General features: G+C 45.5%; 2 protein-coding genes across 2 annotated transcripts in view; one reads left to right on the top strand and one right to left on the bottom strand.

The window, feature by feature from the left end:
• Positions 1-9,670: 9,670 nt before the first annotated feature.
• Positions 9,671-27,498, top strand: part of LOC144123622 (steroid 17-alpha-hydroxylase/17,20 lyase-like) — a 29,813-nt gene continuing 11,985 nt past the window's right edge. Inside the window, exon 1 of the mRNA XM_077656424.1 lies at positions 9,671-9,886. The gene's annotated coding sequence lies outside the window, so the exon portion shown is untranslated. The remainder of the gene's footprint in view (positions 9,887-27,498) is intronic.
• LOC144123621 (arg8-vasotocin receptor-like) lies at positions 11,101-21,913 on the bottom strand. Its single transcript, XM_077656423.1, has 2 exons — positions 21,786-21,913; positions 11,101-13,095 (listed from the first exon to the last, which is right to left on the bottom strand). Exon 2 carries the CDS (start codon positions 12,611-12,613, stop codon positions 11,567-11,569), a length of 1,047 nt encoding a protein of 348 aa, XP_077512549.1. The 5' UTR covers positions 12,614-13,095; positions 21,786-21,913; the 3' UTR covers positions 11,101-11,566.

The raw sequence follows: 27,498 nt of genomic DNA, 5'->3' as shown, positions 1-27,498 counted from the left end.
GCAAGTCGCACAGTATGCAGAGCCCTGCAACCTTAGCAATCGAATTCTTGGATCTCATGGTATTCTGGTATTCTTGGACTGCGTTTTAACGCGTCAGATTGCGACACCCTCGCAAACGTCATCTTTTCAAGCCCAGAAACATTTACCGACTCTTATAAATGTCGGGTTTCTAATTCAAAAAAGGCTCTTTGTTTTTTGTTTTTTTTTTGGTGAGGCACAGGAGGCCTCCATCCAGTAAATACATCCATGCCGACATAAAAAGCAGCATGAGTGGTTTCTGGCGCATACTCGTACATTGAGGTAAAATTCATCCTGAAGTAAATTCAATGGTTCGGCTGGTGAAATTAACTACACAAAGTATGCCATTTGCAACCTGAAAGAGCTGGTTTGAGAAAACGTTGTCAGCTGAACAATGCTACTACAAGACGCGGCCAGCTTCTAAGCAGTAACCAGTATGTGGAGTTTCTTCAAGCGCGCAGTGTGACTGCATGGTTGCATAACACGGTAGCGGTAGTCTTTATTGTGTCCTTTTCAAGAAAGCACAACCTTCGGTTTGGTTCGGTTCGGTTTACGGGGTCTCACGTGCGTCCGAAAGCGGCTCAAGCTATGACTGCCGCCGTAGTGGGGGGCTCCAAGCAGTTTCGACCACTTGGGAATGAATCTTTTACGTTGAATGTGTGCAGACAATACATACTTAGCATTTGGCGTATCCGAATGATGTGGTGTTCATGCTGATAAAGAATTGTGGCTCATCTTATACGTATCTCCGTCTTCTTATTTAGGAAGCTTTCTCCATCTGGATCTCTAAAAGAACATTACGTAAATCCCGCGTCTCAGAAATGTGACCAACGTGCGACTGCCGCCACTGCCTGAACGCGTTGCCCGCGGTTATGGAACTGTCCTAGTCGCTTCAGACATTGCTGCAACGAAAAACCACTTTCCCATCAGGAAGCCACACCCTCAAGCCGCCGCTGAACTCTGCTAATTTATTGCAAAAGACTGCTGAACAAACGACCGGCGTTGCATATGTTCGTATAAACCAAGCACAGAAAAACGCAGAAGGACACGTGCCAATGCAATATTAGGTCTGATACAAACCGTTAAGCATCTTGCGTCGAAGAAAGTATCGAAACTATCACACCAACTCGGTCGAGACCTCGGTTTACATCATTATCTCCTATTAGAGCAGCTTAATAAAGATGCCACCTCATAATTGTTACTTTCTGTACTCTGAATGCTCTTATCGCCATTTTTTGTTTAATTTGATGCTCCACCGAGGCTCTGGAGTGACTAAAAACACGCGTCTTTGCTGATTGCTGCGACCGGCCAGCGGGCGCTTGGGAGATCATGTTACGATTATTAAATTGTGAGGGGGAAGGGACACGGAGGAAGACTACAAAGAGTGGAAACTCCGCCGTCTGCGGAGACCAGAAAAGGTCACAATCCTGCGGCGCCACTATCCTGCTGGCGGCGCCTGGCAGCCTGGAAAGAAACTACTGAAATACAACGTCACGGCGTGCCCGCTGAAGCAAACACCCATCTCGTCTGCTTGTCGTCTGCTTTCAGCGCGCGCCCGCGCCGAGCCGCCTGCCCGGGCGCTGCATTTTTTTTTTTCCCTGCTGCTTCTACGAGGCGCCGCAAGGCGCCGCCACCGCATGCGCCCCTGTCGGCGCATACAATTATGACTTTACCGGTCGCCTGCGCTCGTTCGCGCTGACGGGAGTTTCACCTCCTATATAGTCTTGCTCCGTGGGAAGTGGGGAGTAAAACTGGAATCGCATAGCATAAAAAGCGGGCCTTTAGCAACGCAGGCAGCAGGCGGATGAGGCGATTGGTTATGATAGCGCCGCACCGAGGAGAGCGTGGGAGCTCTGAAATATCCCAGCGGTTTTATTCTTAACAACTTTAAGCGCACTTCTTACGCCACCTCATGGCGAACAGGCAAGCTTGCCTGCTTGTGCTTGACGGTTGCGCCGCTTGGGGGCCCTCCATCTGATTAGTAATTTTCTGACGCGGTAGAAGGATGGGACAGGTGTCGGAACGGCGCCATCTTGATATGGAGTGGGAGTATATCGCTCCGGGCTTGCAAGTTTCGTCCGCTCACCGAAAGATGACATGCAAGTAGCGGAGGAAGGAATATGAGCGCAAGCGTAAAAGAACGCACTGCAAGAAGAAGGTCAAAGATATAGCAGCTTACATAATAAGCAGAGAAGCAGAGATTTAGTAAACTTGCTTGAAATCAGCAGACAGATGTAAAGAGAAGGCATGAAAATACTATATGCATTAATGGAAGCTCATCTTTGGGAGTTCGGAGAAGCTCCACTTATTCCAGACCACAGCTGGGAAGGGTGCAGGAAGCAAACAGGTGTGCGATAAAGTGGAGGCGTAAGAATGTTGCATAGGCATGAACTTACTTGGCTGAGGAAGCAATGTGACGAATATGTACGGGTAAAACGCCGTATACAGGCAAAGAATAACAATTAGGAGTAGTGTGCTTGAGGAAGGCAAGCAACGACAAGTCAAGAAACGAAGCTTGATTGAGTGCCTATGGGAAGAAAGCAGATTAATGTGAGGAAGAGATGTTCTCACGCAGGGTAATATGAAGAGCGTATAAATAAGGGTTTCCCACGGAGGATGGTTCCCGTGGAAGGAGAGTATGACAAGAGCGGGGTGCATAACCATAAGAGGTGACTGCGGGAAACATCCAGAGGGTGGTTACCGTACAAAAATGTGGGTAAGGCGAGAGCGGAGAAATGTGCAAACGAAGGGTGGTTGCCAGAGGAAGAACCCGGGGGGTGATAACCGTGGAAGGAAGGTGGACGAAACGTAATACGTCAGCAGCTGTCACTCTCACCTACCTACCAGCTAACCATGCCACCCTCCCACCAGCCTTCATAACTACGGACCTGCCTGCCTGCCTGCCTGCCTGCCATCTCCCATCTCCCATCTGGGAGCTTACCCCCTCACCCGTCCGGTGCTGTCCTGATGCGTGATAGTCTGTCGCGTAAAAACTGAGGGGAAATCATGATTTCCAAGAACTATATCAAGGGGGAACAAGATCAATTTACGCACTTGTGAAAGGCATATGGGAAAGGAAATCAGGGGCGTGTTCAGATAAGAGGAGTATAATCGAGGTGCCATGATCATTTTTTTTGTTTTCAATGAAATTATTATATGTCATAGGCAAACGTGTCGACAGGAATTTTACTTAGTTTTGAAAGAAACGCTGTAATTTTTCTATAACATTAGTATACCACCCAAGTTGAAAACGTCGGTTTTGAGATTTCGCAAAATCGCTGACTTGCATCCCCACAGGATCACAAATAACATTTTGTGGAACCTGAACATTTTTTGCAGTAATTGTATGCAAACTTTTCTGAAGGAAGCGGCGCAAAAACATTTTTTTATTCAAATAATTTTGTACCAAAAAATTCTAAACACTGATTAATAGTCATGCGTTCCGATAAGCGGAGTTTTTAGGAAAATAATGGACAAGAAAAAGTACAAATGTAGGCGATTTTTTTATAAATCTGTACTCCTATAATGGTGAGATAATTTTTTATTACTCGTTGAAATCATCTGGAATTCAAAAAAATTTAAGGAAAAGGCGAAATTTGACGGAAGTTTTAAGAAATACAACCTCGCCGATTTTCTTTATAATTTCCCTTGAAGTCATTTAGTACAAGATAAATCTAGACGGAGAAAAAAGTGTTTTATCATATTATTTTTAACAGGGAAACTAAAGGCTTCATGCAGAGCGTATTTCGTTCGGTTACCGTGAATGGATATTCTCCTTTAAAAAGAGCAACGGTCATGAGTTGAACTTATAACTGACTCCATGTGGTTGCATTTTAGTTAGCACAATGGCAAAATTTCATTAAATACCTTGGAAGCATGTTTTTACTTGTACGCCTTTATAATAAGTCGAGAGAAAAAGTAATTTAATTAAAGGGTTTCCTTCTATTCGTCTGTCTATTGGGAGTCAGACTTCTGCCATGCTTAAAAAATATTAAATAGCAAATTCGCTTCAAAATCAAATTAAATTTATAAAACAGTTGAATCTTTCCCGGCGTTTAGATCAAGGATAACTTCTTTAATTAAATGTTAAGTAAAGGTGCGTGAGAAGGCACCGCTGTTTTTTGTGTTTCTGGTGCTCCAAAATGCGCCTAGAAGTCCCCTTAATCCCAGAAATATGAATACTCTGCGCATATGTCCTCGAGCTATAGTGCCGTTCGCGCCATCGGTACTGGAAAGCGTTGGCGAAATCGTGCAACTTTTTCCTCAAGGAGATTTAATTTTGAAGTCAGCACGACAACCAAACGGCAACTTGAGAGTCGAATCGTGTAGATAAATAGCTCAAACTTCTTTATTCCTATTAAAGTAACTTTTAAAGGGGACCACGGGGTTACCCCCTCTAAGTACACAATGTCTATTCCAGCAGGATTTATGCATGAATGAAGGCAGAGCTGTAAGTAGAAAAAAAAAAGTTTAGCTTTTGCACACTCCCTGCCCCGGCGGACACAATATGCTGCATAACCCCTCTAATTTTTCAGGTAATTAACGAAAACCCACTAATTTACATTCAATTATCGTATATGGGTGGTTAGTCCCGATTGGGAGTTTGATGCTGTGAACAAGACGATGTCATATCAGTTTTTGAAACGAATAATAATAATAATTGGTTTTTGGGGAAAGGAAATGGCGCAGTATCTGTCTCATATACCTTTGGACACCTTAACCGCGCCGTAAGGGAAGGGATAAAGGAGGGAGTGAAAGAAGAAAGGAAAACTCAATTTCTAGAGCCCAGCAGCGCGAAGAAATCCGACGATTTTTCCCGCTCGCGACCGAACCTGAGCTCACGAGGAGCGCCGGAACTATGGCGTAAGCGGAGCGTCCGCTGGTGACGTGGGGGAATGAATGCAGCACGTAATTCGAAACGCGTGTGCTAACTTTTCTCGCTATAGAACTTCGGCGCTCGGCTTAGACCGCGGCAGGCTTCATCGACTGCTTCGTCGCTAGGAGTAAAGAAAATTATAGTCATCGTCTGCTACGCGTCCATCGCTTTTGGGAACACTGATAAGAACACCTGGCGCTCTGCTTCTCTGGTTATCTCCGGAAAGAGTGTTTTTAATCTTTATTTTCATCGTTAACTTCACGAAATGGATAAATGTACTATTCTCTGACAGTGTGCAGATTACTGTATAACTTTAAATAGTGCCGGTATATCAGCGTGCATTGTATTATTTCTGTCAAGCGTCTATTTTTTTATGCGGTATTGGGTTGACTGCTACCATAAATGAGAATTACTTCGTAGAGGAAAAGTTTCCAACTGTAAAACATCGCAATTTTTAGCACTAAGGTACTCCGTGCCCGCTGGCTCAGTACGGTTGCCGTGTGCTTAATCAGACACGTCCCGTGCTGTAAGAAGTGCTAGTACTTAATTAGGAAACATTGTCCGCAGATTTTTAGCACTTTCCAGTTGTATAACAAACAGGAATGAATGGAATTTGTACCTTTTATGGATTTAGTTGGTTGCAGCTCCACACCAGGAAAGAACTAGCTGAAAAGAAGCCGTTTACACACCCCGTGCTATAAATGCTTGCCGTTAATTGCGATTCACAGTAGAATTCGCTCTTTGATGGAACTAACAGCAGAAACGAGCATTTCTCGGTGAATTTTTTCAATTGATATCTTTATGCGCGCCTTCAGGTCTTCGAGGTCTGCTGGCTGCGTATTGAAAACTGATTGAAAATGTAAAGACAAATCGGGCGATCTTGGAGGCCACGTGGTTGTCTCCCTCCACTAACTCACTGGTTGGGGAACGTGCTCTCCAGGAATTGCATGGCGGAACGAAAAAATTGTGGCGGGGCTCCGTCATGCTGAAACCACATTTTTCTCAACCCGGTCAGTGGCAGCTCCGAGACAAATTCTGAGACGGCGCCTTTTAAAACGCGGTCTGTGTACTTTTTCCCAGTGAGGTTTCCGTCTATTAAGTAAGGACCGACAATACGGCCGTCATAAATGCCACACCAAAAATTTGCTGGCCATCTTACTTGGGGCTTGTGCTGGCGTAGCCAATGTGGGTTCTTGTCACACCAATAATGCGCATTGTGCAAGTTGACTTTGGAGTCCCTGCAGAATTGGGCACCGTCTGTCTAAAGCACTTTGTGCAGAAATTCCGTGTCTTCATCACGTTTAATTCGACGCCAATTGTAAAAATTGAGCCACTTCTGAAAGTCACCCGGTGTGATTTCTTGGTGAAGACACACATGATAGGGGTGGTAGCTGTGTTTTGATGGTGACCTCCAAACTGATGTCGGGCTTGCTCCGTACGCATTGGCGATTTTCCTGACACTTGCTTCTGGCCTGACAGAAACGTACGCGAGGACATCAATGCCAAAATAGTCGGTTGCGCTCCCTGGTTTCTTCCTTTTCTGAACATGAACTGATCCAGTAGACTTAAATCGATTAAATATCGATACGAACGTGGGACGAGTCGGCACACGGCGATCAGGAGGTTGGACAGCATACAGTCTGATGACAGCTCCGCGTCCATTTGCGCGCTCAAAAAAGCGATTAAAATGTCCACCTTCACAGCAATGGAGTATTGGAGTTACGCTGGCGCGGCCATTACCACAATTCACGCAATGCGGCGCGGTGTTTTAATCCTAGGCGGCACTTCCTCACATTCAAGCGAATTGAAACACTGGCACTGCAATGGAATTGTCACACCCGCACCTCCAAGACAAGCCCCTGAAACGCAAACGACTGCGCTCTATCAGGAAACTGAAGCTAACACACGCGAACACAGCCGCAAGAACAACTTCCCGATAGCACACAGCCACTGCCGCGCAAGCTCTCCTTGCCACCCTGACAAAGCTTTTCTTTTTCGGGCGTCGTTCCTGATGCGCAGCAATGATAAGAAAACAGAAGATGAACCTAGTGAGTAAATGAATTCATCATGATGACGCAGAAAATGAGCCCGTCGGGCAGCTATATCAGAAGTGGCACGCACACACACGCACACACACAAAAACGCCTGCAGATGCGCCCATCTGGGCTCTCAAAATCGACGTTCCCGTAACTGACGATGACTATAATTTTTCTCACTTCGAGCGACGAAGCAGTCGATAACGCCGCGTGCGGTCTAAGCCGAGCGCCGAAGTTCTCTAGCGAGGAAAGTTGGCACACGCGTTTCGAATTGGGCGCTGTGTTCGGACGCTTCGCTTACGTCATACTTCCGGCGTTGCTCTTGGGCTGACTTCCGGCCGCGTGCGGGAAAAAGCGTCGAATTTCTTCGCGCTGCAGGGCTGGGGAAATTAAGTTTTTCTCCGCTTCAAAGACTTATATGCCATCGTCTTGTTCACGGCATCAAACTCCCAATTGGGACAAACCACCCAGCTATGATAATTAAAAAGTAAATTAGTGGAATTTTGGCAATTACCTGGATAATTAGAGAAGTTTTGCAGCATGTTGTGTCCGCCGGGGCAGGCAGTGCGATTCTACGCCTATTGTTTTCCTATATTGAACCCAGTATTTTCAGGAATTTTCTTAAGTGTTCGCTGAAACACCCGGTATATAAATAAAATTAAGTTAACAATACTCGCTTTAGCAAAACATTGAAATAGCATTACAACATTCAAATTATTGAGGACAGAATATATGTTTTTGCTGGCATTAGCGAGACGTGCAGAGAGGTGAAATAGAAGACTTGAACGTGAGCGTGATTGAACGTGATTAAAACTGAGGGAAGAAGAAAAACAACGCTTACGAGGTATTTGGTGAGGCTATGCCAATATGATAAATAAATGCCACAATATGCACTCTGTTCTAAATCGAATTAGTGTCTTTTTGAAAGAGAAAAGATCCGAAAGTGACTCAGGCTACGAGGGACGCCGAATGGGAAGATGGGGGGGCTCAATAATTTCGACCGCCTGGGGTTCTTTAATGCGCACTGACATCGCGCAGTAATAAAACAAATTAAGGACAGCATTGTGCGTTTAATTTTGCAGTTTAATTCAATATAACGCAATGCCTTTTTCTTCATCCAAAATTACGAGGCAGTAAACGTGTCTAGAGGAAGTATCAAAAAATCGGCGTGGATATTTTTCTTTTAAAACTATGTTTGACTTCACCGTTTTTCGAATTGTAGATGACTTAAAAGCGCAATTAAAAATCATCTGTGCGATCTACATGCGCACAATTTGTTGTCCGACAAGAAAACCAGTCGAACTAAATTGTTTCGCTCAGTGAAGAGTGGAGGCCTTGGTTAGGCCAATTTATTTATTCGACAAGTAGTGCCCATGTTCCTTTCCTTACGAGATCAAAGAGAGTCTTTTCTTCGTATGGTTCTCCAAGCTTGATTGCGTCATGACTTACCTGGTTTTTTGGTGTCCTCTAGAAGCATCACACGCAGAAGGCTGAACCAGTTTTTGCGGGAAGTTGTTGCGCCTTTAATATGTTAAAAGTTAGGTTCTCACTTGAATACCTGTGTTCTGTGACCCGAAAACAACTCACGAAAGACTTTCTTGATGTCATGTTACCGGTTAATGTTTATCGTTCCTTACACTGCGGAGTGGAAGGCCGAAATGCAAACTTTTTGAGTCTCTTCTTACCTGTGGAAGTAAATATTATAGGCACCAGCTAACGAAAATGCTTGTGAGCGCACAATAGATATGCCTGTTTGACAACCAAGCAGTTTGTATTCTTGGGCTCTGAGCTTGAAATACTTACTCTGGCATGCTCCACAGGAAGCACACACAACGACAACAAGACATAGATCTTCCTACCTAATCAAACAAGACAATGATAGCAAGGATATCTGTAGGACAGCAACCTTGCTTTAGAAGAATATATACCGACGAAAACGACCATTTCAAATATTTCCGCTCATTAAAAGCCACCTTAATTGATAGGAACCATCTCCACAACTCCCTTAATAATGCATTCCAATGACGACACATCTGGCGCATTTCTTTATCACAGTTCTGCAGGTCAACCGATTATTCCTCTTCAGCATACATTCAATCTGGACAGCCAATTTCAACTTCATGCTCCCCATCCCGCCACCCTTTCAGCATCTCACCATCCTCCCCCACTGGAACTTCCTGCTCGGAGCGAAGGACGTATTTAAACCCCGCCAGCGGAGAGGTAATTTGGCTTAGTTGGTGAATTTATCTAGGCGCAATGGCACAACGGTGAGAGCAGAGGAGTGGACGAGACGAGCGCTATAGCTTTCAACAGAAGATTTATTGAAGCATCTGGATCCTTGCGAGAGATTTGCACATGCGCTGAGCCTATCTACTTCACAATCGCGCTGATCTTAAGAACCTTCAAGGAGAGAGTCAGGGAAGCGGTGAAAAACAGCGTGATTAACGCGAAACAAGTTGCGACATCATCGCAACTTGTTTTAGGAGGCTGAACATAGACATAGTATGCCTCTTGAAGAACCGCCAAACTGCCTTTTGAGAAGAGACAGCTACTGCATGCTCATGACATTGCCATCAACGGCACTCTGTTTACATTTGCTGGTTGGACTTAAAAACTTACCTGCCAGCTCCAAACATCCAAGCCTGTTTCGGTCAGTTCTTTTACGATGCGGAATCCATGATAAACTTAAAGTCGAACTTCCATGATTAAGGGGCACCTTTTCCGCGGTCCTAATTTCGTTTTCAGCCCCTAAGGAATAGTGTTTTGTAGCTAGAACAATTTTTGCTGCTAATGGCTTCGAATACGTAGCGCCAACCAGCTTCTTGAGCGCTAAACAGATGATATACTCATTTGTTTTCGTTGCAGTGGAGAAGAGAACAGCTCCACACATGTGTCCTGAGGCTGACACCTAAGAAATGCGCCTGCCACGGATCTTTTAGCGGCTAAAGCGTGACTGGTAAGTCAAACATTAGATTCCATTCCTGCCGTGATAGCCCCTGTTTGACTGCAGCAGAATGCAGAAACACTGCTGTACTGATATTTTTATGCACGTTAATGAACACCAGGTGGTCAATATTAACATTCCAGGGCAACGCGCATAGATAGCGCTAGGAAGGGCATGAAAAGCTCTGGGTTAGTGTGGAATGCCTACGTTGTACAACACTTCGTGTGCAGATATGAGCCGTACGTTGCAAAGTAAGGCTGAGGACAAATTGATGTTTGCTTTGTGTCGATAGGAATAAATGAGAAATTTAGTAGTACTTTTGTAACTGGAACCATAAAGCGTTCCTTAGGATTCCATGTAGTGTTGTGTCAACAGAGCACTGTTAACGCTGCATTCTGAGTAATGCTCCTTGCCACTGATTTCTGGTAAGCACGGCGACTTTTCGTTTTGAGCTATCCCCTGTTATGGTTACAGTCCAAGCTGTGCAATTTTTCATTACAATAAATTAGCATCGTTACAGTGGTGCTATTACCGAGATTCTGCAAATAAGAAAATGCAATGAAGCAAAGTGAAATTTGGCCTTAATTATACCTTGGCACCTGTGGATCAAAACGGTAACACTTAAAAAAGCAGAGGTGATTAAACAGTGTGATGCGACAAATCTGCGTTACCAGAATTAGGTTGTACATTTCGCTTCCACAATGATCGCCTTCCCGTTGCGTCCTTGCATTGGATTTTGCCGTCGCTTTTTCGGTCCGAGCTGAAAGGGATTCTGGCGTGTGTTGCCTTCTCGAACTGGTGTGAGTGGAGGCTTTCTGTAAGGTGGAGCTGGATGACTGGTGGACACTTGTAGACGAGAGATGCATTTTTACCCCCTACAAGGGGCCCCGATGCGCTCCGATCTGCTAGGGGTACTTAGGAAGTGGAAGCCTAACATACACACGCACACAGACGCGAATTTTGCCGAAAGATCACTATACTTCTAAAGCAGTTAAACAGACTTACCAGAAATATGTCTAGTGCTCTTCATATAAAGCGCACTGGGACGCCCCAGAAACCGCGACCACAAATAATCTCATTGCCGCCTCCTCGCTGAGTTTAGCGAAAGAACAGAAGTGGGTATTGACGTTGTTCAATGGCGCATTATAAGGGTCTACGAGCACGCATTTTCTGTCAGTTTCAACAATATTTTTTATAGAAACTAAAGGGAACAGACTCTTTCACGGGCGAACGCACGGCAGCCAAGGCCAGGCGGCATGCACGCAGAGTGATGTGGAGCACACACACGGACAAACATACACTTATACACACACAAAGTTATTTGCAGGATATCATGAAGTGCTGTGACTCGAAAGAAATTGGTCATCAGCGATTCTAGCGCGCCACTTTAAGATAAAAAAAAATGAGGCCAGATTGAGGCATGAGTCAAAGTGCAGACTCAGTGCTATCCTCAGTAAACCCCCTGAGTATGTGAAGCCCGAGAAGACAGAATTATGGTACCAAATTATAGTATAGTGATGATACCGCACAGATACTCGACTCCATGTATCATAGGAGCGCTTACCGCAAATCCGTGACTAACTAACTATCTGCGTTCCAAGCTATTTGATGCTAGCTGAGGCATCACAACCAAAGTGGGTTGAAGGTCGCAGGAATAGTATGACAAGTCATATGATGATTGTTCTCGCTTTCTCAGCAATTTTCCTCAGCACTCTCCTTGTTTTCGCGTTTCTCGCGGTCATTTTGAGGTGGCTGCCTTCCTGTCGCCGGCATTCGTTTCTTGCTTGCAGTTCTCAAAGTCGACCGTTGGGAACGGAACGTGACAGTAGTCCGTTTGCACTCCGAGGAACGCGTTAGGCGGCGCCACATACCGCGCATGCGTGCGTCGCACATTGCGGATCCTGCACCACCGTTGAAGGCTAGATAAATGTACGGATTGATGGCGCTGTTAGAGGCAGACATGACGCCGAACACTGCCACCGTGTGCTCTCCCAAGGAAACATGTTGCGCGAAAGCCAGCAACATCTCTTGTACCATGTAGGGCAGGTTGGTAACCAGAAACGCCACGGAAATCACCACAGCCATCTTCAGCGTTCGCACGCGCACCTTCGGCAGCGTATTGCGGGTGCTCTCAACCCTCGGCACCACTGCGTGTGTGTTGAACGGCTCTGGCGAGCATGTGGCCATTTTCCACATTCGAAGCAACACGTGAGCGTACAGGGCAACAAGTGCAAAAAGCGGCAACAAGAACACGGCCGCGAAAACGAACGCCATGTAAACCCGCCGTACTGGTACGTAGTCCGGATAGATGTAGAAGATGGAGGCACAGTAGTGCTTGTCCCGCACGGCTACAAGGCGGAACACGAACAGGTTTGGCAGGGACGGAGCGAGAGAAATGAGCCAGCATGCAGCGGCCAGCGAGAGTGGTTTTGGCGCTGGCGCCAGCGGGTTGCAGATGGCGAAGTGGCGGTCCACCGCGATTCCCACCAGCATGTACGTGGAGGACACCAGCGCGTAAGTCTGCAATACCTTGAACAGCCGGCAGAAAATGTCGCCGGCGATCCACACGCGGTCCATCATCTCCCACAGCAGTTGAGAGTTCATGGTGACGAGGGTGACGAGCAGGTCTGCAAGGGCCAAGTTCAAGAAAAGCACCTGCGCCTTCAGCAGCCTTTTCCGTCGCGACGTCAGGAGCCGGCAGCAGACCACCACGTTGCCCAAAAGAGAGAGGACGAGCATGACGCCGATGAAGGCGATCCGTAGGGTGCTAGCGTATTGCGGCCCGAGCACGTCTTCCGCTGTGGCATTTGCCAACGCTGTCTGATTATCGGGGCTAGATGGTAACGATAGTATCCCAGCAGAATGGACACCGTTGTCAATCCAGCGTCTGAATCTAGCCCCATCCTCTCGAAAGCGGTCCACAGACAGGATGGGTGCCAGGTAGTTGGGTGACCTGAAGTCGCCCGTCTTTCACGAGGAATGCTTCACCAATGGCCTCAGCGCCTTTGTCAATTATTGTTCTAACCGTTCGAGTCACTTGGTGACGAAGAAGCATCTGCGTTGTTAATCGAAAAGGAAAGAAACCGAACTTGGCTACTGGCTTGTGATTCCATACAACACTCAACAAAGTAATCAGTTTCAAGCGTCCGAAATTTTGATTCCTCTTGGTTTGAGAAGCTATAGAGATGTCCACAAGGCTTTATTAACAGGAACAGGACCACCTGGAAAAGAACACAAAGATTTTATTTGTAATAAGTCTCAAATAGCTCAAGAGTATATTTCTGTGTTCCTTACGCAAGAGGCAAAAATGCATCCTTTCTGTATAGAGCAGTACTACAAACTTACTTTGCGCTGCAAGTAATAGAACATTTTTAAAAATTGCTGAAAACGAAAAGTTTGGTAACAATTCTTAACAGTTCCTGAAGATTCAGCCGTACTGCCCGTAGAGGCTGAAGCAAAGCGTTAGAAAAAACATGCATTTCAGTTTCTATGCGATGAATATTAGATTATTTCTGTGTAACACAATGCAAGTTAAGCATTTTTTTTACTACATCCGCTGTTGTTTTTGAAGAGCAGCAGCATGAGAGCACACAAAGAAAGAGCCCCACACACCGCTGTCTGCTCTTTATACTTACTGAGTAGCACTCTAGCGCTGCTCTCTAACTATCTAAAATATATTCCACTTACCACATGGCCGGACAGCTGCACTCACGAACCTTATTGTATAAAGGAAAACTACGCTATTTTTTCTTCAGCACCAGTAGTTGAGCAGCCGTTGATATTTTTTTAATGATCTCATCGACTGCTTTTCTGTAGTCCTCAGCAATATCGTTTACGAATATTCTCGCTGGCCCAGACTCATTTGCAACAGCGTAACAATGACGCACAGCCCAGTGCAAAAATTTGTTTCGTAAGTGCCCACATGAAGGTTGAAATTTAGACTACTCGACTGCTACTAAAGCATTCATTATCTCTTGAGGTGGTTTGCGAATCTGTGGTGGCAGAGGTACGAGAACGGAATTTGTTTTCCTTTTTATTGATCTTTTTCTAAACTCACCACTTTTTTTTTTTGAAGGTCCACTGCGGATTATTCATGGCAAGTCATGAGCGAGTTATGTTATGCGTAGCAGACTTGAGAAGGAAATTAGTGTCTGCGTGCAAATGAAGAGTTCTACTGAGTCGTCATATCTGTGCTAACAATGCTATACATGAAGCATTAGCACGTAGCTCTTGGTTCGCCTCCTCCATCAAAACTTCTACAATTTGTTTCTCGATTTCCGTAAGGAATTTCGCGGTCTAAATTAAGCAGGAAACTTAGTGTGTAGGCTTAAGCTTGTAAAGATAAGCACTATGAAGGACGAAAGTGGAGAGTCCGCCAGAGATAGAGACTGCGTCTCCTGCCAGGTTTGCATTACCTCTGACGAATTAATCACGTCAAGTAGAGGTGCAAACTGGATTTCTGGCAATTGTAATAAATGAAGCTGAAATGAGAAAGGGTCAGCCCGGCACGTTGGTAGGGAACACATAAATACATTTTAAATGTGAAGTATTTATAGGGCCATTTATTGGCACTTGAGTGATGCGTGTCAGCGGTCCAACCACCGGGGTGGCCTCCATAAAGAGTAGAGGGGGCGAAGCTTTCGAGAAAAAAAGAAAGCGCGAGCAGAAGTTAATAATAATCATTCTTAAAGGGTAAGCGAGAAGAGAAAGCAAGGGGGGATATAGCGCAGAGAGAGCGGAAGGTGTTGACCTCGGTAAATGAAAAGCAAGCTTTAGGTTTTGAGCCGAAAATGTTTTACAGGCATAAGATTTTTATACGTGAAACCTGCTGCTAAAATTCTACAATGCAAACTAGACGACTGCTTCAGGCTGTCTAAATATATAACCAAGGCCAGATATATTATTTATTAATCTGATTTGGGATAAAATGTGTTACAATAGTGAATAAACTTATTATCAAGTTCAGGCAGAAGAGCATCAGAAAGCAGGGAAATAAGCGTAAAAAGTAGGCTTGGGAAATTGATTATCCTCTTTTAATAAAAGGCATGCTACATAGAATGCGGTACGCGGAAGCACGTTATAAACTCCACAGCCCACGTGTAAGGTACCTTCTAGGCTCTTAGCGATATTTTGCTCGATCATCTAATATAAGTACCAACCAGCCTTGAGCAGTGAGCTCTCGCCTCTTCTTAAGCGCAAAATTCTGTTACAGGATATGTTTAAAGAAGGATAATTAATTTTATTTTAAATCGTTATTCCGGATACGATGGTCTTGCCGGGGGCTTCTGTGCCCAAAACCTGTTTTCTTTTATTCTGCTAATGTGGAGTGGAGTGCAAATTACATTTTTTGTGCAGCAGTTTTCTGTTTTTTGTTTCTTTTTGTCGGCGGCCAGTGCGTATTGGTTTCTCGCGAAGCCGTTGAATCTTACCTTTCACTCGCACAAAGCCCAGACCATAAGATCTTCTTTATGTCTCCGATAGCCCGCCTTAACTCACGGCGAGATTTTTTGTTTCCGCGGCATTTCATTTCTTCTCTAAATAGCTTCCGGACACATAAAGAATACAGCTTGTGCCGAAATGGACACGGTAGTTAAGTTGCTAATTAGCTCAATGGACGTCGACGGTTTGATATATATATCTACCAGCCGTATATGATTCTTTGTTCATTTCTGTTGCCGCCTAAGGGCCTGAGTGAGACAGAAGACGCAAGAATGTCAGAAAACTTCCACGCTGCAGGCGGCTTGTGGTAAAAGTCCAGTTGATCACAACAATAAATCTGTCGTTGTTAACGAGGAAACGGGTGGATTGAGGAAGTTTAGAAATGTACAAAATAAAAAATATATGCTAGACGAGGAGTGGTGGTGGGCGGGGGGCGCGGTGATAGGCGATAGGTGAAGACGCCGCAACTTTATTTTAAGAGCCAATATTTTGACAATTACGGAGATTCTGCTGTTGCATTGTCTTGAGAAGACTATTTTCTCATTTTTTGGGCGACGTTCGTGGTTCATTCAGTTCTGGTTCTCGTATTAATTTCTAGCTTGTAAGGCCAGGAAATTAACTTATCAGTTAAGAGCAAAGGAGTCTCCAAGTGCTGTCAAACATTTGCATGCCCCTAAAAATAAACCACAGCAAACGTCAAAGCCACTTTGCCGCTAGCTACATGAAGAAGTGATTAGTAATTGCATCGGGGGGGCAAGAGTGAGTTCTTCTTTTACTATCACTGAAAATATATCCCCATGAGTAGGCAACAGGCTAAGAAAACACTTCCCCTGCGCACTTTCCTGAGTCATCACTCGCGAAAATGTTATGTCTAGTGATAAATATGTATTTACTAGTGTGTACTAGTGTAATCTGATAAAAGTGAACCTCTGACCGGTGCTTTCTACGTGTCACAGACATACATGCCCTGAATCACCTTATTTGTCAGATGCAAAATTCTGCGACTAAATACTGCCTTTTAAAAAAATGTCACCTTTGGCTGCCGTAAGGTGAAACATAAAACATTAATGGGCACTTCAACACAAACGGAAATTCGTAATCTCAGCGCATAATCGCTACGCTTCGAAGCTGTGAACAGGCACTAAAGCATTGAAGGGTAGGCTACTTGTAGCCCTTAAAAAGGAATTCTTCAAACGATGCAGGCGGTCAGTAGCACTTATCGAACCGGAAACTGTACGCTAACAATAAAAAATCATTATGGTATTGATGTACAAATACAGCCAGCGACGCGGATTTGACGTCGAACGCCAGTTGATATTTTAGCCGAAATAAACACAAGAAAGTGTGCTTGGGCTTATTTATAATATGAATAATAGCTAACAGCAAGGAAGTGGCACTTGGAAGATATTGAGGGAAGAAGAATTCAGTCGACGACGAATCGGATTCAGTTTCACCAATCAGGTCAGGAATCCTATTGGTACAAGTTGGGAATGAGTGGCACATGAAAGCAGGCCAGATATTCATTTTTCCGGAAAAACCTCTCTGCTTTTCTCGTCAATAAACCCTCTTTTTCTCTCTTTGTCGGCTGATGGCCAGTCTTCCAACCTGCCTTTCAAGGGCGGCAAAAAATGGCGAATAATCATTGTCGTTATCACATCCGGTCATGATTGGCGGCAGAGAGAGATAATCAGAAATCATTGGGAGAGGCATTTAGTTATCTTCCTGCAATGAACATAACTCTTATGAAGATCATGATAACTGTCATGGTGGCCTAGTTATATAAGACGAGATATCGAAGTTTTCATTTTTTTTAGTGGTCTTTCTCGCAGCACTTTTTTTTTTCTGAGTGCCAAGTGTTGGTCCCTACACTAGCAGAGAATGAAAACAAATTTAACCGCACTTTATTACTGCCTAATTTGGAAATAAGGGTAGCTGCATAAAATATGGATTCTTTCGTGGTTGCAATTTATGCTACTGCGCCAAAGCCGTTAGTTACAGCTGCGCTATTTTCTTCGAGAGCACCATTACTGCCTAGCGCGCACAGTCGTTTGGGTCTTCCCCCTATTCATTAATTGCTCTTTTTCTCAGCGGTTGATCCTGCACTTCTAAATAGCAACTGACTTAATAAACAGCAATAAAGACAAACCACGGGCTACGCCGCTCCTCGCCTGATTATGCATGTTGCCTTCCTGTGCCAGCGTCGTTTCTTGCGCCCCCTGGGATGTCGTGCCAACAACGCCAAGCGTGCGCCAAGCATTCCAAGATGATAAAAAAGCCTTGAAGTATAATGTCTTTCGGAGAGGGTTCTTTCGCTTGTATCCTTCTCATGTATTTATGATACTGAGTGCCACACACCTCTTTTTATGCAGACAAGTGAAGGGCAGGACCATACGGCTAAATCCCTACGCAGTCCGCACCTCATCACTGAATTATGCATATTATCCTAGAGCTTTGCAGCGGAATGGCTTTTTATAGTGACAAATACCACGTTACTAAACCGTCATGCGGCAAAAAGCTAACAATTCTGCTTTTAAATAGAGATTCTCGCCGCAATGTTTCGTATCCTCACAAACAAGCGCAAGCCTACGCTTTGTCTTCATTTTAGTGCGCTAGCACTAAGGCACCCAATCTCGAAAAAAAAAACACGTTCTCTGTTTGTCTGAAGGCCGCTTGACATGCAGGAATATAAATAAATGTGGCCGCGACTGCGCCGCGCCTGGGATTAGAACACACGGCGGCGCGAACAGATCAACTTCGCAGGCCACTGCTCGAGAGCACTACGCAATAGTCGGTTTTTTTTTCTGAACATGGTATTTGTTACAGTGAGGCTTTATTTTATGTATATGAACTATGTACAAGCATTAAGAAAACCATGGCAAATCAACACGATGCAAGCAAGCCACAACCGATCACGCCTCATGTTTAACTGAACTGGCACACTCTCGTGCTGTTCATTGCAAGTTGTCTATTGCCTCCTCAAAACAATCACCATATTGCATCTTGACACCCGGGGGCCGTGCGAAAAGTCTCCCGAAGGTGATCGCAATTTCTAAACTTCAGCAAATACGAAATGACGGCAATGCAAGAGTGTTGCGACAGGGCCCTTCAAGAATTCCGCATTAAAGAACCGGCAATGTTAAGCGTGTAGAAGGCGCCGTGTAGTTTAATGCTTGAATCCGTGCTTGCCACGACGCCTCAAGAAGTTGCAGGCAAATTATTTCAGACACGCAATTTATTGCACGCGTGATGCGCGCTGTATTGTATTAGGCAAACACTGGAATGGGCTGCGGCCTCATAGAAGCATAAAAGTAAAATTCACGGCCCTAGCACACAAAAATAAAATGTATCTTCTTTGCACTCCAGTAATTCTGTTATAAATGTCGCTGCAAAAAAAAGAACAAGCTTTATTGCAATAAACAAGTGCTCTATACAATTAAGGCATAAACTTTTTACGCAGAGAAATAGGGCACCAAAGGTGATTTAATACTAAGGACCGTCTAGAGCTTCACTTCACAATTACAATGTTAAGGAGCAGTTTCCATGCACGCGGTTGATATTCTCTGTCTCACCGAAAAACAGCGCGCTTACACGGGACACGAGAAAGGAGACACGCACACACACAGCGCTGACTTACAACAGCAGGTTTTATTGCATTCCTCACAATAAATACTAGAAAGGAAAAAACAAAAACAGTGGAAGGCGAGGAAGAATTCCTTCTGTCGCATCATGTCGTAATAGTTATTCAAGATATTGAATCTCTTTTCTTGTCAATGCCATCGATGGTGTGCTAACGCATGACGCGGCTTTCCTATCTATGATGAAAACTTCATACAGCTCGCGCTTGTGCTGGTGATTATATCGCCTCAAAATCTGGCTTCGTTCAAAGTTAGGTGTGCAGTGACAGCCAGACACGTGTTTTGCCAGCGTGCTGCCGTATCCCGTGCGGATGTCAGTGGCGTGCTCTCGTAAACGGCCGTTAATGCAACGTCCACTTGGACCCACATAAGATGCACCGCATGACAGCGGGATCTCGTAAATTACCTCCGTGTCACAGGTGGTGAACATTTGTTCATGCTTCTTGCTGCACCGCGCTGGTTTTAGGGCATCTTCGTTCACCAATCTGCAAAGCAAATTGAGCTTTCTGGGTGCAGTTAGAATCAGATCCACTCCAGCACGCCTTACTATCTTCTTCAACGAGTGGCTGATCCCGTGCAGATACGGCATAACTGCCCTCGTCTCTTTTTCATTCCGTGGCTTCTTCGGGTGGCCAGATTGTCGGAGATCTTTCAGGAGCTTGAATCCGATCCCTGAAATGAGGGCATCCGGGAAGCCCGCTTCACGTAGACGTTTCAGCTGGGACTCTGTGCTGGCTTGCTGACGGTGATGGCATGATCTTTTGAGGGCATTCTTCAAGGCGCCCAAGGCTATTGCTCGTTTGACGAGCTTCGTATGCGGTGCATATTATGTGAGTCAAAGTAGACGTTGCATTAACGACCGTTTACGAGAGCACGCCACTAACATCTGCACGGGATACGGCAGCACGCTGGCAAAACACGTGTCTGGCTGTCACTGCACACCTAACTTTGGACGAAGCCAGATTTTGAGGCGATATAATCACCAGCACAAGCGTGAGCTGTATGAAGCTTTCATCATAGATAGGAAAGCCGCGTCACGCGTTAGCACACCATCGATGGCATTGACAAGAAAAGAGATTCAATATCTTGAATAACTATGACGACATGATGCGACAGAAGGAATTCTTCCTCGCCTTCCACTGTTTTTGTTTTTCCTTTCTAGTATTTATTGTGAGCAATGCAATAAAACCTGCAGTTGTGTGTGTACGTGTCTCCTTTCTCGTGTCCCGTGTAAGCGCGCTGTTTTTCGGTGAGATCATGTACCAACTGGCCCGGCAACTGTCCTTAATGATATTCTCTGTGTTTGTATCCTATGTGAACTAGACTCCCGACTTTGCCAGCCACCATGGTGTATTGCAATACACATTCAAGTAAAGAGGCAAAATTAAATATGGCCCGCTGACGATGTCCTATTTCTTGCAATATCTAAATGGCAGAAGTGTTTTATTTTGGGATGTTCTAGACTTTAACTTGGCTATAAGCAGGTAATGTCTGGGCCAGCGCAATAAGAAACCCTCAACAGAATAGACAGATTCAGACGGCCAATGACACCAACATATTTAAATAACTGCGACACACTAGAGAACAATTAAAGCGAATTTAATTGCGCCGTTAAGTTTTGTAATTTTTAAGATCTATCTGTCTCGTCGAACTTTCGCACAGCATTACACTACATTAATTTTTCCGTGCACATGATTTTTTTATTGCATCCCTTTACTCTTGCACCTAAACGCGATAGGTGCGTCGGCTATGCCGTTGCAATCGCTGCTAACGCTCGCTAATTATCTTGCGCGGAAATTTTCATTTCGAAAACATGCGCTTTTTTTGCACAGCTGAATTTCTGGGCATCCTCCGCCGGCACGTAGCCTTTGAATGTGATCCAAGGGCTCATTTTATACGCAGCCTTATTCCTATCACTCTAAGCTCCTGCTCTTGTCAAGTGTGCTAATTAGGTGATGTGGAACTTCATAAATCATATTTAAATGACTCTTTATGCAATACTGAAGCATTATCACACTGGTAGTTTTTTTTATATATACTCGCTGTTGCTGGGTACGTGAGAGTACAATTCGAAACGCGCCTACAGTCTGAAAAATAGCCCTTATGACCTCGACTCTGGTAATCGTCAAATTCTGAATGCGCTAAGCTAAAACGGTTTTTTAAGCAGTAGCGCAAAGTTGGTGAGCTTGTTTTCACACCAAAATGAAAAACGGGAACGTCTCTTAACGCCATCGTGAATTCATCAAAAGTGCGACGCAGTGAAGCATTTATTTGGGAGTTTTATGACAACTGAATTCAAACATAAATGACCTAAACTGAACGAAACAGTTTGGTGTTCGATCTGAGTTTACTGGTTTCATGGTAACCTATTTTTTTAAAGGTAGGAAGATTACCTAGTGCATATACACGCTAAGCGAGCTGCTGGAAGATCGCTCGCAGCATTCAAATAAAGAAAAAAAACCATGACACACGCGCCCTTAACTCTGAAGTTGTTGACATGCCTGAGGAGCAGAAAATCAAACACCTTGGGAGAACACTGTAGTCGCGGATGTTTACAATCTTTTGATTTCATGGTATAAAAAAAAACAAGGCTTTTGTGTCCCTTAATTTCTATCACTATCACACATTCTCACTGCCTATGCTTATCTTGCCTTAGTGGAAGAATGAAAGGAAAAATATCCACATTCTGCCACGCCCTTCTCCAGCATCTCCATGCTTTTTCCGTAGTGACAAATGCGGGCTTGTGTGTCGCGGGCACAACAGCTCTAATATTAAACTTGTCACACTTACCTATGCGTTACGCTAAATAAAAATTACGAACCAACATCTTCACCCACCGAACAACTGTCAGCAACGAAGTCGTCTGTGCAGGGAAGCGTGGTGCTGTTTTTTCTCCTTTTCCGGTGCTGCTGCGGCGGGGACCAAGTTTCTCTGGCGACCTTGTTTCCCGCTTGCCTCCGCTTTGAGGATTGTGGGTTGATTCCTTCCGGAGCTAGCGCTGAGCAGTCGGTGAATGTCGATGGCCAAGAGCCGAGAATGCGCTCGCGCTACGCTCGAACGCGTCCGCTCGCTCGCTCGCTCGCTCGCCTTCTCCTTTTCAGCGCATGCGCAGCAGTGAGCTTGGGGCTCACTGCGTCCGCTGCTTTCCTCCCTTTCCAGCTCTGCCCCCTTATATCCGCGCGCCTCTTCCGCGACTCCTCCCTTGGTTGGGAAGATACAGGCGCTTGGTATGTCTTCGGAGCGGAGCGCTGCGGGCGCCATTTCTTTCGGGGAGCACTTGCAAGTTGTCATAAAAGTGCTCGCCACCTGCCGCTGCCTGTAGGAAAAACCAGCGAAATGAGAGAAATACTGAGAGGAACTAGAGGAATTTGAATTTGAAGGCTGCTGAATTTGACTGCGCAATTGTTACCGACATAAGGTCTTATTTATTTATTTATTTATTTATTTATTTATTTATTTATTTATTTATTTATTTATTTATTTATTTATATGCAATAAAGCTCAGCACTAAGATTTACATAGGGGTGGGGGGGGGGGGGGGGGGCTAACTTTTCGAAGAAAGTTGTGACGCGATAACAAATGATAGTGATACAATAAGCAAATAATAATAATATTAATTGTTTTTTGGGGAAAGGAAAATGGCGCAGTATCTGTCTCATATATCGTTGGACACCTGAACCGCGCAGTAAGGGAAGAGATAAAGGAGGGAGTGAAAGAAGAAAGGAAGAAGAGGTGCCGTAGGGGAGGGCTCCGGAATAATTTCGACCACCTGGGGATCTTTACCGTGCACTGACATCGCACAGCACACGGGCGCCTTAGCGTATTTCCTCCATAAAAACGCAGCCGCCGCGGTCGGGTTCGAACCCGGGAACTCCGGATCAGTAGTCGAGCGCCCCTAACCACTGAGCCACCGTGGCGGGTCAATAAGCAAAGTCAAGTTATCAATTGAACACGAGAAGAAGCAAAACCAGGTTAACAGTTCAGTACAAAAATCAAGCTTTGGTATCGTGCAACAAAGCGTATGTAACAGAATATTTAAAAAGGCGAGAAAACTAGCGGCGAAAATGGGATGACATTCATCAATCTTGCAGGAATTGATCACCATGGCCTGTTTTCTGTGTTCAAAACTTTTAGCAAAGCTCTTTGAAAAGACGACGATTCAGAATGTCTGACAATGTCTGGCGGTAGTGCGTCCCATTCATTTACTGCCAAAACCAGCCGCAAGTTCTGGCATTTTACTCAGCGAGCGAAAATCGGGCGGATTTTATGCGCATGATCCAGGCGAGCTGAGCAATGAGGTGCAGGGTGGATGTGATTCCGGGAAAATTGATGGCGGCTACATCGTTCCGAAGCCCGAGAAAAGAAAAAGAAAAACGTCGAAATAAACGTGGAGGTACAAAAACGAGTGAATTGACTACCGCCTCTTTCCTCCCTCCCCCTTTCCACCTTCCTCTCCTCTTTCCGGCCCTTTCATTCATTAGGAAACAGACTGTCCAAGGCGAGCTCCCCTTCATTAGGAAATATAGGAAATAGCTGCTTCCCAGGCAATCTTCCCTGTTTCCACCAGCAATAACGTTATTACCTGAAACGTGCAACATCGATGTTTTGTTATTTCCCCGAGTTTTCAACCTGGCGCGTTGAGCACTCACTGCAGCGGCTGAACTTTGCGATATTTCCCGAAAAAGGAAAACGCGCCGCTCTAGAGCAACTAGGTGTGCTACAAGCGTTATCTGAATTAAACGGAGTGCAATGATAGAGCGCACCATTTTACAGCACCAGCTTCCCGGAAATGTTCTGCTTGCGAATCAGTGCCCGAGCGTGGCGCTGTAAACAGTAGCCCCTGCTTCTAAACCGCTACCAGCGTACTTGCGAAAGGTCTATTTACAGCTTTTTTCTCTCTTTCCCTCTTCGTATAAGTTTTATTTTCTTCTGCAAGACACGCAAATATTCAAGGGGTGCTCTAAGGAAGGCCTCGCGAAGTGAAGTTTTGTGATGGAAATTGAGGGGAGACGCAGAGACAGGATTTGAGGCTGACAGCTTCGAAATAACCTTGCGCATTAAATGTCTAAAATAACGCGCCCATCTTCCTAGAGAGCTCGACTCTCAAATTTCTCGGCCCGTGCTGGAAATTTCGCATGCAGGAAGACCCTTCAAGCTGCAGCTATGCTTCTACATGGCTTAGAAGTAATGCATAAATTTATCGCGGACGCGGACAAAGCAGCAGCTCTTTCGGTACCCATTCCTGCGCAAAATGTGCCACGACCTTGGCCCGGGAAGATTCTTTTGCGCACATTTTCCGTACTTTCAAAGCTCCCCAAGGATACAGGTCATGCAGACGTGCTCATGAATGTTTAGTGGAAAAAGCAAGCTCTGTGACAGCTTCGGTTCCAGGGATGGTTGTTTGCATTCTGACGGGGCGCGTATCACAACACGGATTTTCATTTCAATGTCGTATGACACATACTACCGACATTCAGAACGTGTGCAGAGAGTTCATGCTTTTTTGTCGATATATGTGTGAAATAGTACGCGCTGGACAAACGCAAACAGAAGGGAGGGATAGAAAGGCGGAGAGCGAACGAAAAATGAAGGAAGAAACCTAGAAGCGAGATAACGAATGACGGAAGGACACGTAGAAAAGAGTCAGGAAAGAAGGACAAGACCAGCTATCGCCCTTTTTAGAAAGCAAAACTCGCCAAAAGCCAGCTCCACACACCGGCTAAGTTTATGTGGCCTGGAATGTTATGACAGAGGAACTAGCTTTTTGAGGTGTGCTGATATTTCGAACGCTCGTACATCTTTAACGCTGTGTTCGGGCACTCTCATAGTTTTCAACGTTGTTAATATTTTTTTTCACTGTGAAGTTTAACGTCCCGAAGTGACGCAAGGGCTATCAGGGGTGCCGTAGCGGAGGGCTGCTAGTAAGTTTGGACCACCTGGTGTTCTTTACCGTTCGCTGACATCGTCGAGCACGTGGGTATATTTTTATTTCGCCTCCATCGAAATACGGCTCCCGCGGCCGTTATCGAGTCCACGACCTTCGGATCAGCAGCCGCACGAGAAAGCCGCTGAGCCGCCACGGCGGGTCGCACCATTGTTAATGAGTGTCCCTTTAGTGTTTGGCTTTTTGGTGAACAAGCACTATTTCACTAGCAACCCTGAAAACGTCGAGGTGTGTCTGAAGTCTCTGAGATATCACCACAATAAAAAGTCAATATTGCCGCGGCTGGGATCAGCTTCGCTGGCAGCTGCACGAGAGCACTATGCTTGTTATGCTGCCGCACTCTCGCGCTGTGCATTACACATCTTTCTGGTCCTCAGCTTACATCTGTGCTCAAAAGTCGCGAAAACGCGCATAACTGGCTCATTGGGCCACTAGATACATCAGTCACACTGGGAGCTACGCGGCGGTATAGTGACAGGTGCACTGCTTGCCAAAAGAGCTACAACTGGGGCTAGTTGGAAATGCATCCTTGAAGGTATTGGTGAGGTGGTGTGTTCGTCCCTTTCCGTATTTTGGTAGCGCTCACCAATACCTTCAAGGAAGCATTGCTTGCGTTTGCGTTGACAACGTTTTGGCCCAAACGCTGCACTGGAGCAACAGGCCGCCGGCGTTCACTGGGTTCCTTGAAGTTGGCGTTGACAACGTTGTAGACTCCGTTAATCTTAAGGAAACTAAAGGAGCATAAATGGCTCCCTGGGTCAGTAGTACCCTAAATCGCGCTTTCAGGTACTTGGCGGTGGTGTCCATCAGCAAAAACATGCTTTCGCACAATATTTCGTGTTTTGCAATGCTAAACTGCCGCAGTTTTTGTCTATGTACCCATTAATTCCACTGTTTTGTTATCTGCAAGAACTTTGTGGTTCGTGTTTACACTCGCTGCATGGCTGTCCAGCCCTGCACACAGGTGGCAGCGCTACCTACCGCTGGAAATTTCTTTTGTACTTATTGCAGGGCGAAAACGAAAACGTTTAATGTAGTCTGAAGCTAGTCGACTCGAGTGGCTTCAGACTTCATGCCCCCCCAATGATGTCAACAATATATCGAGTGCACCTTTCTCATGGCACGCCACCCTACCACGTGCATAAGGCTTTCATCCGTCTTGTATGTCTGGTGAAATTCTTACCCCACCAGCCCTTTCTGCAGTCATCGTGCACCATTTACGGCTTTTTACATCTTGGCGGCAGACCTGTTGCTAGAAGCAGTTCGTCAGCGCACGCAAAGAACTCACATCCCATCATACCGGATTTTTTGGCGAGCAGTTTCAAAAATTCTTGAAAATACCGTTAGAAATTAAAACAAGCTATTTTCGGGAAAGGAGGGTGAGGAAGAGCGGGCGTCATTTACGATGAAAATAATTCTAGTTAGGTAGGTGCTTGCTAAAACTTACGAATAACTATTTTAAGAATTAGAACGATCAGACGGTTTTTCCCAGCGGTGAGCTCGAAACCACGGACAAGACGATGCTATACCAGTGGCATAAACGAAAGCAAAAAGACATCTCCGAAAGGCCTACGGCTCGAAAATTCCAGTGCTTTCTTTGGGACAGAACAGAAACTGAGCGCATGAGACGTGCAGCATGGAAGGTAGACATGTAACGTTCACTGGCCATGTGTTGCAGTGCCTGTGGCGCCGAATTCGAACTGGCCCTGCTGTTGCACGTCTTTATTTGGCTCGCCACCTGGTTCAAAAAACAGGAAAACCGTCGCCATCTTTGTCGACGTTAATCGTGAAAGCGATGAAGCAAAGAAAAAGAAATAGCGGGCTGTGGTGCAACAAAGCAGGTAGTTCGAATCTGGCGCTGTAGTCAATGCACCGCGCCACAAGCAGACGTTCCGCTCGCACCTAGCTTTCCGCGGCTTGATGCAGCCATCGTGTAGATATATAGAGGCAGAGCATGCGTCTCGCTTTCAAGAAGACCGAGGTTCGAATCCTGGTGCTATGCAATTGTCACAGATAAAAAAATAAATCCAAGCATCAATGGAATTGAAATAACCAGGACAGGAATGCGGTTTGATACCGGAGACCGCAACAGCCAACGCACACTTTCACGAGAACAGCATATGGCCACAGTGGTGTAGTACTTGGCCACCACCTCCTTAAATAATGCACCACTTAGCCTTAATTCGGCTCACCACTGTACCTGCCACTCACGCCTTCAAGTTTTTACGGGGTTGGTTGGAAGTTACAACGCCGTCCCTCGATCACCCCCACGAAAGTAGACAAACCTCCGCGTAGCCACTCTAGGCAGTCGGGAGCATTGCGTGAGGGGCGATCTTCCCCGTCGTAGTTGGTCTCTTTCGCAAGTGCCATGCAGGCTTTTCGCAGAGGGAGCCAAACCTGATGATAAGCACCGGATAGCAGACGCTCCTGGAGTTCTCAGAATGAGCCAACCACTCTCCAAATGCTTCAGACTGCTAATCTCCTCGCAGTAAAGAGGAGATCACAAACGCGAGACAAAGACGCCTTTGCAGGCCTGCGTCATTACAGAATTTTAGTCTAGCGTTAGTGCGACAGCGGAGCTCATGGGGATTGCGTTAGAGTCCAGT

This window comes from Amblyomma americanum, chromosome 3 (genome assembly GCF_052857255.1).
Source record: "Amblyomma americanum isolate KBUSLIRL-KWMA chromosome 3, ASM5285725v1, whole genome shotgun sequence".
Lineage (NCBI taxonomy): Eukaryota > Metazoa > Arthropoda > Arachnida > Ixodida > Ixodidae > Amblyomma > Amblyomma americanum.
This window is presented reverse-complemented; position numbering and strand designations above follow the sequence as displayed.